This window comes from Mandrillus leucophaeus, unplaced genomic scaffold (assembly GCF_000951045.1).
Source record: "Mandrillus leucophaeus isolate KB7577 unplaced genomic scaffold, Mleu.le_1.0 Scaffold7, whole genome shotgun sequence".
Classification (NCBI taxonomy): domain Eukaryota; kingdom Metazoa; phylum Chordata; class Mammalia; order Primates; family Cercopithecidae; genus Mandrillus; species Mandrillus leucophaeus.
Genome location: NW_012107585.1, coordinates 5803268 through 5814561, shown reverse-complemented (window position 1 = coordinate 5814561; position 11294 = coordinate 5803268). Strand labels below are relative to the sequence as shown.

Sequence of the window (11294 nt, the reverse complement as noted above, 5' to 3'; positions counted from 1 at the left end):
GGCCAGGATCAATGGACTTGAATTCCCTCTTCTGTTCTTTGAATGCAGACTTACTATATGATATGCTACGTTGTCATCTTCCCTCATTCCTTTCATAATAGAAAAACTCTCTTTTGGTGTCACTAGATGTGAAGATTCAAGCAAAGCATTTCATGTAGTAATCTTATTTAACCATTACAATAACCCTGTGAGATAGGCATACTATTCACATTAGAGATGTAAAAACTTGATTAAACACTTAACCCAGAGATGACTACTAGTAATTTGCAGAATAATGATTTGAATGCAGGCTAATTTTATTTATTTATTTATTGTATTTATTGAGATGGAGTCTCGCTCTGTGGCACAGGCTGGAGCGTAGTGGCACAGTCTCAGCTCACTGCAACCTTCGCTTCCTGGGTTCAAGCGATTCTCCTGCCTCAGGTACCTGAGTAGCTGGGATTACAGCTGCGCACCTCCATGCCCAGCTAATTTTTATCTTTTTAGTAGAGACAAGGGGTTTCACCATGTTGCCCAGACTGGTCTCAAGCTCCTAACCTCAAGTGATCCACCTGCCTCAACCTCCCAAAGTGCTGGGATTACAGGCATGAGCCACCGCGCCCGACCTGAATGCAGGCCAATTTTTATTCAGAGTCTGTTCTGACATCCTAGCAGTTCTGCCTCTCCCAGTCTGCATTTTATGTAGTCAAGGTTGCACTGGATGTGGTCCTTGTTGCTTTTAGTCCTAAAATCTTATAAGTGATTATATGCCTGTGACACTGAAGAGTGCCTTCATTAGCACATTCAGTTCCTCTTGTCCACCCAAGCTCCAGGGTCATACTTTCTACCATCCAATACTGGAGAATCAACGTGGCATTCCTGACTCTCCTAGAGTCCTAGGAAAGACTTAAAGTAGTTTTATTGAATATTTATCTCTTTTGGCAAAATTGTATCAGAGAGTTTTTTTGACAAAATAGTTCTCCAAACCATGCTGAAAAGGTACACTTTAGAGTTCCAAGGCCAGGCGCAGTGGCTTATGCCTGTAATCCTAGCACTTTGGGAGACTGAGGGGAAGGATCGCCTGAGCCCATGAGTTCAAGACCAGGCTGGCCAACATAGGGAGACCTCTCTCTACAAAAAAATCCAAAAATTAGCTGGGTGCAGTGGTACACGCCTGTGGCCCTAGCTATTCAGGAGGCTGAGGTGGGAGGATTGCTTGAGCCCAAGAGTTAGAAGCTGCAGTGAGTTATGCTCCAGCCACTGCACTCAGCCTTGGTGACTACTCTGTTTCAAAAAAAAAAAGACCCTGTTTCACAAAAAAAAAAAAAAGTTCTACATTCATCACAAAACACTCGTTTGCATTTGTCTTTTGTCCTTTGAGCCTTATTTTTTTTTAAAGACAGGGTCTCACTGTATTACCCAGGCTGGCCTTGACCTGGGCTCAAACATCACACCCAGCTACTTTATTTACTCTCAAATACTCTCCTATCCAACTGGCTACTTTCTTTTTTTTTCTTTTTCTTTTTTTTTGAGATAATGTCTCTGTCACCCAGGCTGGAGTACAGTAGTGTGATCTCGGCTCTGCACTCCCATCTCAGCCTCTCAAGTAGCTGGGACTACAGGCGTACAACACCATGCCTGGCTAACTGGCTACTTTTTATTTCCATAGACTTTATGGCACTAGGCCTTGTAGAAAAATATTAAGGTGTTAGTGTGTGGTGTGCTTTTTGAAAAAATGCTCACCAAGGTTAGAAAAACACTGGTGGTTTATTGGCAAAATCAATCTGTCAGCAGTTGATTCTTTTTTTTTTCTCTGAATTAGCTCTCTTAGAAGTAATCTGTTTGCTCATTCATTATAATTTCATACCTCTAAAACTGTGTGTGACAGCTGTAAAGGTTAATTCCAGTATCATGAAACATCTCCAGACTGAAGCAGAAGTGCATCAAGATCCTGATTTGTGTGTTTTTTTCTTCACTCTCGGTTTCCCTTTTATGCTTACTATTCATGCCCCTCACTGGAAAGTCACTTGGCCTCCTGAACAGCACTAACTCCAAACTTTACTTTTTTTTTGGCAGAGATGCAGAGGATGCTATTTATGGAAGAAATGGTTATGATTATGGCCAGTGTCGGCTTCGTGTGGAGTTCCCCAGGACTTATGGAGGTCGGGGTGGGTGGCCCCGTGGTGGGAGGAATGGGCCTCCTACAAGAAGATCTGATTTCCGAGTTCTTGTTTCAGGTATGTTCCTTTCAAACAGAATGAGATGATACATGTAAATTACTACTTAACACAGAGTCTATCTTCCAAGAAATGATAACTGTTATTCTTCAGTGCGTGGGACACTGGGGCTTTCTTTTCAATAGCCTGTATGCAGTGCCAGTCTGAAGCCCTGCCCTGGATTGCCAATGAGGCAAGTATCCTGCAAATGAAATTGCGCCTGGGAGTGCAGCCTTGGAAGAACATAAACATACTTCTTGTAAAGGAGTTTTCTAGTGGTGAGAAGGGAAGATAATGGGAAAACCCCTTGAGCTACAATTCTAAAGACTCTTCTTTTGGAATATACTTGGCATCAGACATGGTAGAAAGGCATTCCAGGAGCTAGATTTGAACAACTTACCCAGCCTCAGATCTTGAAGAAGATCAGATTTTGTGGTGGTTTTAGAATTAAATATTTTTTAAAACCCCGTAAGTTGGAGTCTTAGAGATTTTATTGGAAAGTATAGACTATTTCTGTCTAGTGTTTATAAGTGATGAAATGCTAAACTGGGAGGTTTATCTGTCTTCAAAATATTAACACACTGGAAAGACCTAGGGCCTTCTGCATATTGCATGGGAGTTTTAGGGCCCTGGTGGAATGAAGTATATTGAGGAGCGTGGCACCTTTTTAAGATGTGAATGTCACACAATCACAGCATACTCCTATGTGCTTAAATAGTGATACTTTCAGTATCTGCCTACCTTGTGTCCCTTTGTAATTTTTTAACCCCAGAACTCTATTCCCTCCTTCAGGATGTCATACATTATCTTTTTTTCTCTCCATGCTGCTCTGAAATCCTGCTTAGAAAACTATTAGGAAATGGCTGCAGTCCTGAGCTGTGAGCGGTAAACACAGCCTTTGAGAGCAGGAGCACATTTCCCTTTCATGACATCAGGTAGGGTTGTATGACTCCTGACTAGTTTTAGCATCTGAGTCTTACCTTCCCCCCCACTGTATTGAAGAATGTTGGTGATCTTTTAAGAGGTACTCTGTATAGTTTGTCATTCACACCTATAAGAAAACAAACTAGATTTTTTGTTGTTGTATTGTTACCTTCAGCTACTCTTTGGTTATTTCATTATCTGGTTTCAAAATTCCCATGTCCTGTGAAACCCTGTCAAGCAATAAATAATTGGTACTGTTAAATTTCATAATGGAAAAAGTTGGAACTCAAAGTATTAGGAGTTTGGCATTGATTTTAAAGGACAAAGAAAGAGGCTATGAACTCTCAGAGATACTATACCTGTAATGGGATGGACTTCTTGCTCTATTGAAAAGGTCTGGTCTCTGGAAGATGGGCTTAAAACCAGTTTCTCAAGGTGGTTTATTTACCACATGTAGTTCAGTGCTCTTTTCTGATTTCATGTCCCTTATCAAGGTTTATGATTTGGGGACCCTCAGGATTTAAGTGATCATGGAGAAGGGACCGTAGGTATTGCTGGCTCTTAACAGGGCAGTTAACATAGCTGAAGGATGTGGGCTTTCTTATGTTCTCCATGCCTAGGACTTCCTCCATCAGGCAGCTGGCAGGACCTGAAGGATCACATGCGAGAAGCTGGGGATGTCTGTTATGCTGATGTGCAGAAGGATGGAGTGGGGATGGTCGAGTATCTCAGAAAAGAAGATATGGAATATGCCCTGCGTAAACTGGATGACACCAAATTCCGCTCTCATGAGGTGGGTCCTTGCCTTCTGTTGAGGAGCTTGTACTCAAATCACTCCACTTGAACCTGACCTAGCAGAGGTAGCAAGAGGCCATGCCATTTGGTAACCTCACAGTACCATAAGAGATCTGTCTTAGGTGGACAAAGCCATGGAATTTGCTATGCCTAAGTCCTTCAGGGTCATAGCTGAGAGAAGTATGCATTCATAGTATGTTTGTTTTTTAATATGCTTTATTCTGCATATTAGTATCACATAACACAGTTTGGTCATGGTATTTGTAACCTGGAGAGAATACTAGTGCAGTTGGTCTTGATATCACCCCATTCACAACCAGCTTAAATGGCAGTATCCCTCTGTGAATTCAGCTGCCCCTTCTGTGGACCTAGGCTGAGCTCTATAGGCCAGCCTCTTCATCTCAGCCCTTCTAGGTCCTGCTGTCAGGGCTGAGCTGTCACTTCACTTTTTTCCCAGAGTAGTGCAGGATCCTCTCTGAAACTTGAGCTATTGTGACATTTTCTTTTTTAATTTTATAATTTTTATATTTCTCTAATTTTTGATTTTAGAGACAGAGTCTCATTATATTGCCCAGGCTGACCTTGAACTCCTGGGCCCACACAGCCCTCCCACCTCAGCCTCTCCAGTAGTTGGGACTGCAGGCATGCACCACTGTGCCAGGCTAAACCGTGACATTTTCTTGTGGTTAATTATCTCACCCTTGAGACTCAGTAGTTCTTGATGTCCTTCCTTGTAGGAAAGCAGCTGCTGTTTTGGATCTCAGTTTGACTGAAGTGATGACTATCCCTTTGGTACCACTGAGACCAGAAACCAGACCACCAATTGGACATTTTTTCTGGTTATTCTGTCCTGCCTTACTATGAGATTTACAGATGTTTGGAGACACAGGTCTCTGGGCTCATTTCTTTTTCTGAGGATTCATATAATTCCCTAGTTTTTGGCTTAGAGGTTGGTCCTTCCATAGTTTAATGATGCTTTTGTTCAGACTGTCCTCTAGGACTTGGAATTTGGAGCAGAAACAGAACAGCATTTGATCCTCAGTTATACTGCAAAGCAGGGCCTCAGAAAGGGTAACTCCAATTACTGACTTTCACCTAAGGTGAAAAAGCATCCGGGTTCTTTCCCCTTGGCATCTTAGGATCTTCCGAGAATGCTGGCTGAAGGCAGAGGGCCTGGGGACAAGTCAGCCTGGACATGACTCCTTTGCTGCTTATTAATTCCTTACCTTAACTACTCTTGGAACCTTGATTCCTTCATGGGCAAAATGGTCACATAATAGCACCTTCACAAGCCCTGTCAGGAATCTAGAGCAAGAGGATAACATCTAAAGCATCTAGCTCAGGTCCTCACATCTGGAAGGTATTAAATACAGGTTAGCTCCTTCCATAGATGCCCATCCAAAGATGCATATATGAGGTGGCAGGGGATTAAACTATATGACCCCTGAGATCCTTTCCAGTTCTTAGCTTTAAAGGGGGTCAATGGCAGTAATTCAGATATATTGTTTATAATAATTGAGTATCAACATGTCAAATTGGCATTTATTGTGTTACCTTGGGCAAATGATATAATTTAAGTCTTAATTTTCTTCATTCTTGAAGTGGGATAGTAAGAGTACCTACCTCATAATGTTATGAGGGTTTAATGAGATAGCCTAATGCCAGGTACAGAGTACACAGTAAGTGCTCAATATTTAACTATTATTGTTAGATGTTGGTTTGCTTATTCTTCTGGCTCTGATTTTTTTCCCCATTACTCTTTTCGGTTTTGTTTGCATTTCAGGGTGAAACTTCCTACATCCGAGTTTATCCTGAGAGAAGCACCAGCTATGGCTACTCACGGTCTCGGTCTGGGTCAAGGGGCCGTGACTCTCCATACCAAAGCAGGGGTTCCCCACACTACTTCTCTCCTTTCAGGCCCTACTGAGACAGGTGATGGGAATTTTTTCTTTATTTTTTAGGTTAACTGAGCTGCTTTGTGCTCAGAATCTACATTCCAGATTGAGGATTTAGTGTCTTAGGAAATTTTTTTAATTTTTTTTTTTTAAAGAAGAAAAAAAAAAACTACATAATTTCTACCAGGGCCATATTAGCAGTGAAACATTTTAAACTGCAGAAATTGTGGTTTTGGTTCAGAAACAAGTTGTATATTTTTCACCCCTGATTATGGGAAAAAAATCAGTTCTGTCTTTGTGGGTTGCTCTACTATGGAGATCAACAGTTACTGTGACTGAGTCGGCCCATTCTGTTTAGAAATATATTTTAAACGTTTAGTAATTGACATGTGTGGTTGTCCTTGATTAAGTACACAGATTTCACAAAATAGGCACACTAATTTTAAAAATCACTGAGTTGTAATCATAACTTGTACCCAGTTAGTAAGGAGCAGGGGTAGATAACTTTATTTATATGGGGATAGATAGTTGCTGATACTGGTTTGAGAATGTAAACTCTAAGAGTGGGTTCTGGGTTCTCTTTTAATTCAAGGCCAAGCTTGTAAATTAGGCTGCCTTAAAGAAGAAAAAAGCATTGCAGATAAAGGAAGGGAATGGGAAAAACAAACACACGGTGGCTTATGCTTGTGATCCCAGCACTTTGGGAGGCCAAAGCATGCCGGAGGATCCCTTGAGGCCAGGAGTTCAAGACCAGATAGGCAACATAGCAAGACCCCATCTCTACTTAAACAATTAACTGGACGTGGTGATGCACATACGTAGTCCCAGTTACTTAGGAGGCTGAGGCGGGAGGATCACTTGAGCCCAGGAGGCTGCAAGTTATCTGTGATCACACCACTGCACTCCAGCCTGGGTGACAGAGTGAGGCCCTGTCTCAGAAAACTAAAAAAATGACAAGCAACGTAAATACTATTGGCAAATTCTTAGCCAAAACCAACTTTGGCAGTTTGGTTAGAGGAAATACTCTCTGATTCTATCACTTTTATCCCTAAATAAGTTTCATTTATCCTTGGTATCCTGAGTTTTATCTTGGACTTATCTCAATTTAATAATCATTTTGGGGGTGGAGAGGGCTCCTTTTTCCCAGACCCAGGGCTAATTTTAGGATAAGTTCTCTTTTCCGAAAGAAACACTAGGTATGACTAGTATCCCTTTGGCATATAATCACTTTGTGGGATGGCAGATAGTTCTAGATTAGGAGTTCCCAAGCTCTAGTCTACTTTGAACACTCTTCAGACCTTAGTAGGAAGTTAGCCCTTTTCTAGAAAGAGAGTGGAAGCCCAAGAACAAATTCAGGTATGTTCGGTAAAAATAGGGCTGCTCAAATCACTGCAGATAGGCAACTAAAAATGACAGCCAGGGTTGTCATATAGTGATCAAGATGCTCCATCTACCAGTTACGTAGATAGAAGACACTTTCATGCAGTTGGAACAGTCCTTTGGGGGGAGTTAAAGGCAGATAAATAATGTCTTCCATACTGAACAGGCTTGTTAAGTGAATTCCCTGGAAGCTGACTTTTGCTTTTCCTTTCACCTCAGTTAGCATCAGGAACTCATTTTTGGGGCCCGATGTTTCCCAATTGTGTCTTCAGAAGAATCTGTTAAGAAATGCTTGAGCATCCATTTTTTCAGGTGACTGAAAAAAGCAGGAACATTAGTGTTCACAGTAAGAAAATACTGTCATTGTGCTTCCACATGGTCACAGAGTACCCGCTTTCCAGAATGAGCTACTCAGCTGTGTGGGAATGGCTCTTGTTCATCCAGCTTTGGCAAAGAGATATTACCTGTTTGAAAATAACAAAAGAGAATGTGATAGCTGAGCCTGCCGCCTAGCTGGCTCTACTGAGCTAACTGATCACTTAGTTTCTCATGGAAAATACGGAAGTAAATATAGCTACTACCCTGTTTTCCTAACTCGGAGTATCTGAAAGAATCAGTTCTAAGTGAAGCCAAATTCACCTTTTTCAGTAAGGAGTAGACAGGTTGATTAGCCACTAATATGCAGATAGGAGTAGAAGGAAAGACTGACCATGACCATGAACTCAGGTGGTCCCAAGAAGTCTGAAGTAAGGTTCTGTGTGGGAGACAGCATGTCTGATCAATAGATATGTCTGCTGAAGCCACAACTATCAGGCTCTGAGATGGAGAGTCTCCTTTCTCTCCACAGTTAACAGGTGATTTAGTGGATTGGAGGCATGATAAAAGTAGCTCATGGCCAGGCACGGTGGCTCACACCTGTAATCCCAGCACTTTGAGAGGCCGAGGCGGGCAGCTCACGGGGTCAGGAGATCGAGACCATCCTGGCTAATACGGTGAAACCCCATCTCTACTAAAAATACGAAAAATTAGCTGGGTGTGGTGGCGGGCGCCTGTAGTCCCAGCTACTCGGGAGGCTGAGGCAGGAGAATGGCATGAACCTGGGAGGCGGAGCTTGCAGTGAGCCAAGATCGCACCACTGCACTCCAGCCTGGGCAACAGAGCGAAACTCCGTCTCAAAAAAAAAAAAAAGTTTAGCTCACACATTTTCTAGCTGCCTTTCCCATCCTTGCTTCAACCAGAGCCTGCCTTTAACTGGCATCTTGAGATGACCAGGGCCAATGTCTTCTGTGGAGTCTGCTCAGAATGATTCTCCCTCAGGGGATATGCTGAACTGGAAGTTGGCACTTAGCAGTCTACCTGACTGCTTTTGGCTAGTCCCACTCCCAAAGGCCCAGAGGGGTAGTACAACTCCAGTACTCACTTACCTGCAGAGGAGATAAAAACAGTCAACCTATCCAAGGTTCTGGATTTTACTGTCAGCCCACGGTAATTTTAAAGCTTCTATTTAAAATATTTACAGTAGGTAGATGATGCAAATCTCTACACCAGCAGTTGTAAAGTGATGGCTCACAGACTGCACCTGGCTTGCAGGTGTGTTTTATTTGGCTTGGACGGTGAATTTGGCTTGAATTGGTTGCCAGCGCTTAAAATTTAAGAAATATCAGTGGGATGCAGTCGCTCACCCCTGTAATCCCAGCACTTTGGGAGGCTGAGGCGGGTGGATCACGAGGTCAAGAGTTCAAGACTAGCCTGGCCAAGATGGCAAAATCCCGTCTCTACTAAAAATACAAAAAAATTAGCCAGGCATGGTGGCAGGCACTTGTAATCCCAGCTACCAGGCAGGCTGAGGCAGGGAATTGCTTGAACCTGGGAGGCAAAGGTTGCAGTGAGCCAAGATTGCACTAAAGCCTGGGCGACCAAGCAAGACTCTGTCTCAAAAAAAAAAAAAGAAATATCACACAAAATGCCAGGTATCCAGGTTCTCCGGAGAAATGGGTTTACATTCCTGCCTGGCACCACTGATAGGGTAGCAGCCATGCTCCTCCTGCTTTGAGTGGGCACAGACTGAGTGCAGACCCTAATGGCATTTGAATCATGTCATAGAGGGGCAAAGATATGACAGAAACATCTGGGCTAAGGCCGCACAAAAGATTCCTTTTGGGAGGCTGAGGTGGGTGGATCACCTGAGGTCGGGAGATCGAGATAATCCTGGCTAACATGGTGAACCCTGCCTCTACTACAAATACAAAAAATTAGCCAGGCGTGGTGGTGCATGCCTGTAATCCCAGCTACTCGGGAGCCTGAGGCAGGAGAATCGCTTGAACCTGGGAGGCGGAGGTTGTGGTGAGCCGAGATTGTACCATTGCACTCCAGCCTGGACAACAAGAGCGAAATTGCATCTCAAAAAAAAAAAAGGATTCTTTTAGGAAAGGACTGGTTATTTTGTGGCACCCAGCCCAAAGCTAGACCTAACAAATATTTATTCATGGTATGAATACTAGAAAGTTGGAGCCGATTACAGGATCTGGCATGGTCTTAACTGTGGCTTTGAGAAACACAGAATGTCAGCTGCCCCTTTAGGCAGATCTTGAGCTCCAGATTTCCATCCACTCTAAACCTTTACCCCACTTCCCCCCAATCCTGTTTTGCTTATTCCTGTTACTACCTGCCCCCTAAAGGTATGACCCTGGACCCTACCGCCACCTTAATGTCACCATCTGTATGCACTTTATCCTTTTCAAAGTGCCTTCACATAGCATCTTTGGTCCTCACGCTTCCTGCTTCATTCCTAAGGTCACTGTGAGACTATCTGTTAAACCACTCTGGGCAACACCTACCTGGGGGGGCCACAAAATACTCCTCCACGACTCGATGGGAGTTTTGTAGTAATTCATCAGCACAATTGCCTTCTACCACATTGTCGGATCTCAGGTATAGACATCTACAAAACCCAGAAGCTCAAGGTTACCCTCTCAGAGAAGGGGGCTTTTAGGGGATGATGGAAGGGGCAAGAAGGAGAGAACAAGGAAGCGGTATATTCTTGAGTTAATGGGCACTGTTCAAAGATAGAGAAGCTGGGATCAACAGTAGACCAAATAACAGCCTACAGTTTATAGATTGTCCCAACAACCCTGAGAAGTAAGTGCTAATCACTTCTCTGGATTGATTTAACAAATAGTTTTTGATGATTATATGGGCAACTGTCTTTTGGTGGGGACAGGTAAAAGCAATTATAAAATAATATTTTAAATCTGACAGAAGTTAGCACAGCCTGCCAAAGGATAGAAAGGGTACCTAGTCTAGCCTGGGTGAGTAGCACATCCTCAGAATAGCTGGATTGGGGGATGAAGGTATGAGAAATGGACTTCTTGGCAGGTATAGCAGCATGAACCCCAAAGCAAGAGAACCCAGAGCTCAGAGATTCAGAGAAGGACAGGGAGTTCAGCAGGCTGGGGTGTGGTCTGCTGGGGTGGAAGATGAAGCTAGAAACCTAAGCAGAGATGGGGAAGCAAACTTGCCTCAAGAGTGACTTAAGGATGTTGGCTCCTAAGTAACAGACCTGGGATCTGAGCCCAATCTGGTACCCGTAAGATGAATGCTTTTGCCACCACAGCCCCTTTGGTGGATGGGTGCAGCTGCCCTTGAGCAGAATGTGTCACAAACAGCTCAAGAATCTCCCAGTGTTCTATGGGACCTAGTGAGTTTACTAAAGCCTTCAGATGGCAAACTGGTAAACACACAGGAGCTTGAACATATGCATCAGGCTTCACTATTGTTTCAAGGTGTAAAAGTGTGTAAACCTGCTTCCAGATACTTGGACTAAAAAAACAAGCAGTTTGTTATATCACTGATACAGTATTCAGTAGTAGCTATGCTCCTGCTTTGAGTGGGCACAGACTGAGGGCAGACCCTAATGGCATTTGAGTCATGTCGTAGAGGGACAAAGATGTGACAGGAACATCTGGGCTAAGGCTACACCTAAAAACTAAGTTGTCGGCCGGGCACGGTGTCTCACGCCTGTAATCCCAGCACTTTGGGAGGCCGAGGCGGGCGGATCACGAGGTCAGGAGATCGAGACCATCCTGGCTAACATGGTGAAGCCCCG

At 43.5% G+C, this 11294-nt stretch overlaps 2 protein-coding genes across 3 annotated transcripts in view; one reads left to right on the top strand and one right to left on the bottom strand.

The window, feature by feature from the left end:
• The window catches only part of SRSF9 (serine/arginine-rich splicing factor 9), a gene marked incomplete at its 5' end in the record, with an annotated part of 8561 nt that extends 2366 nt beyond the window's left edge, over positions 1–6195 (top strand). Inside the window, 3 exons of the mRNA XM_011964551.1 lie at positions 2056–2216; positions 3740–3912; positions 5698–6195. Of these exons, the coding sequence (XP_011819941.1) occupies positions 2056–2216; positions 3740–3912; positions 5698–5841 (478 nt within the window). The remainder of the gene's footprint in view (positions 1–2055; positions 2217–3739; positions 3913–5697) is intronic.
• Positions 6196–6846: 651 nt separating this feature from the next.
• Positions 6847–11294, bottom strand: part of GATC (glutamyl-tRNA(Gln) amidotransferase, subunit C) — a 26305-nt gene continuing 21857 nt past the window's right edge. Inside the window, exons 4-5 of one of the 2 annotated variants that reach the window (XR_001004293.1) lie at positions 10027–10130; positions 6847–7653 (exon numbers count right to left, since the gene is read on the bottom strand). Coding sequence is in view for 1 of the 2 variants with exons in the window: in XM_011964427.1 (XP_011819817.1) it covers positions 7601–7653; positions 10027–10130 (157 nt within the window). In the remaining variant the exon portion in view is untranslated. The remainder of the gene's footprint in view (positions 7654–10026; positions 10131–11294) is intronic. The other variant, XM_011964427.1, reaches the window with a different exon arrangement.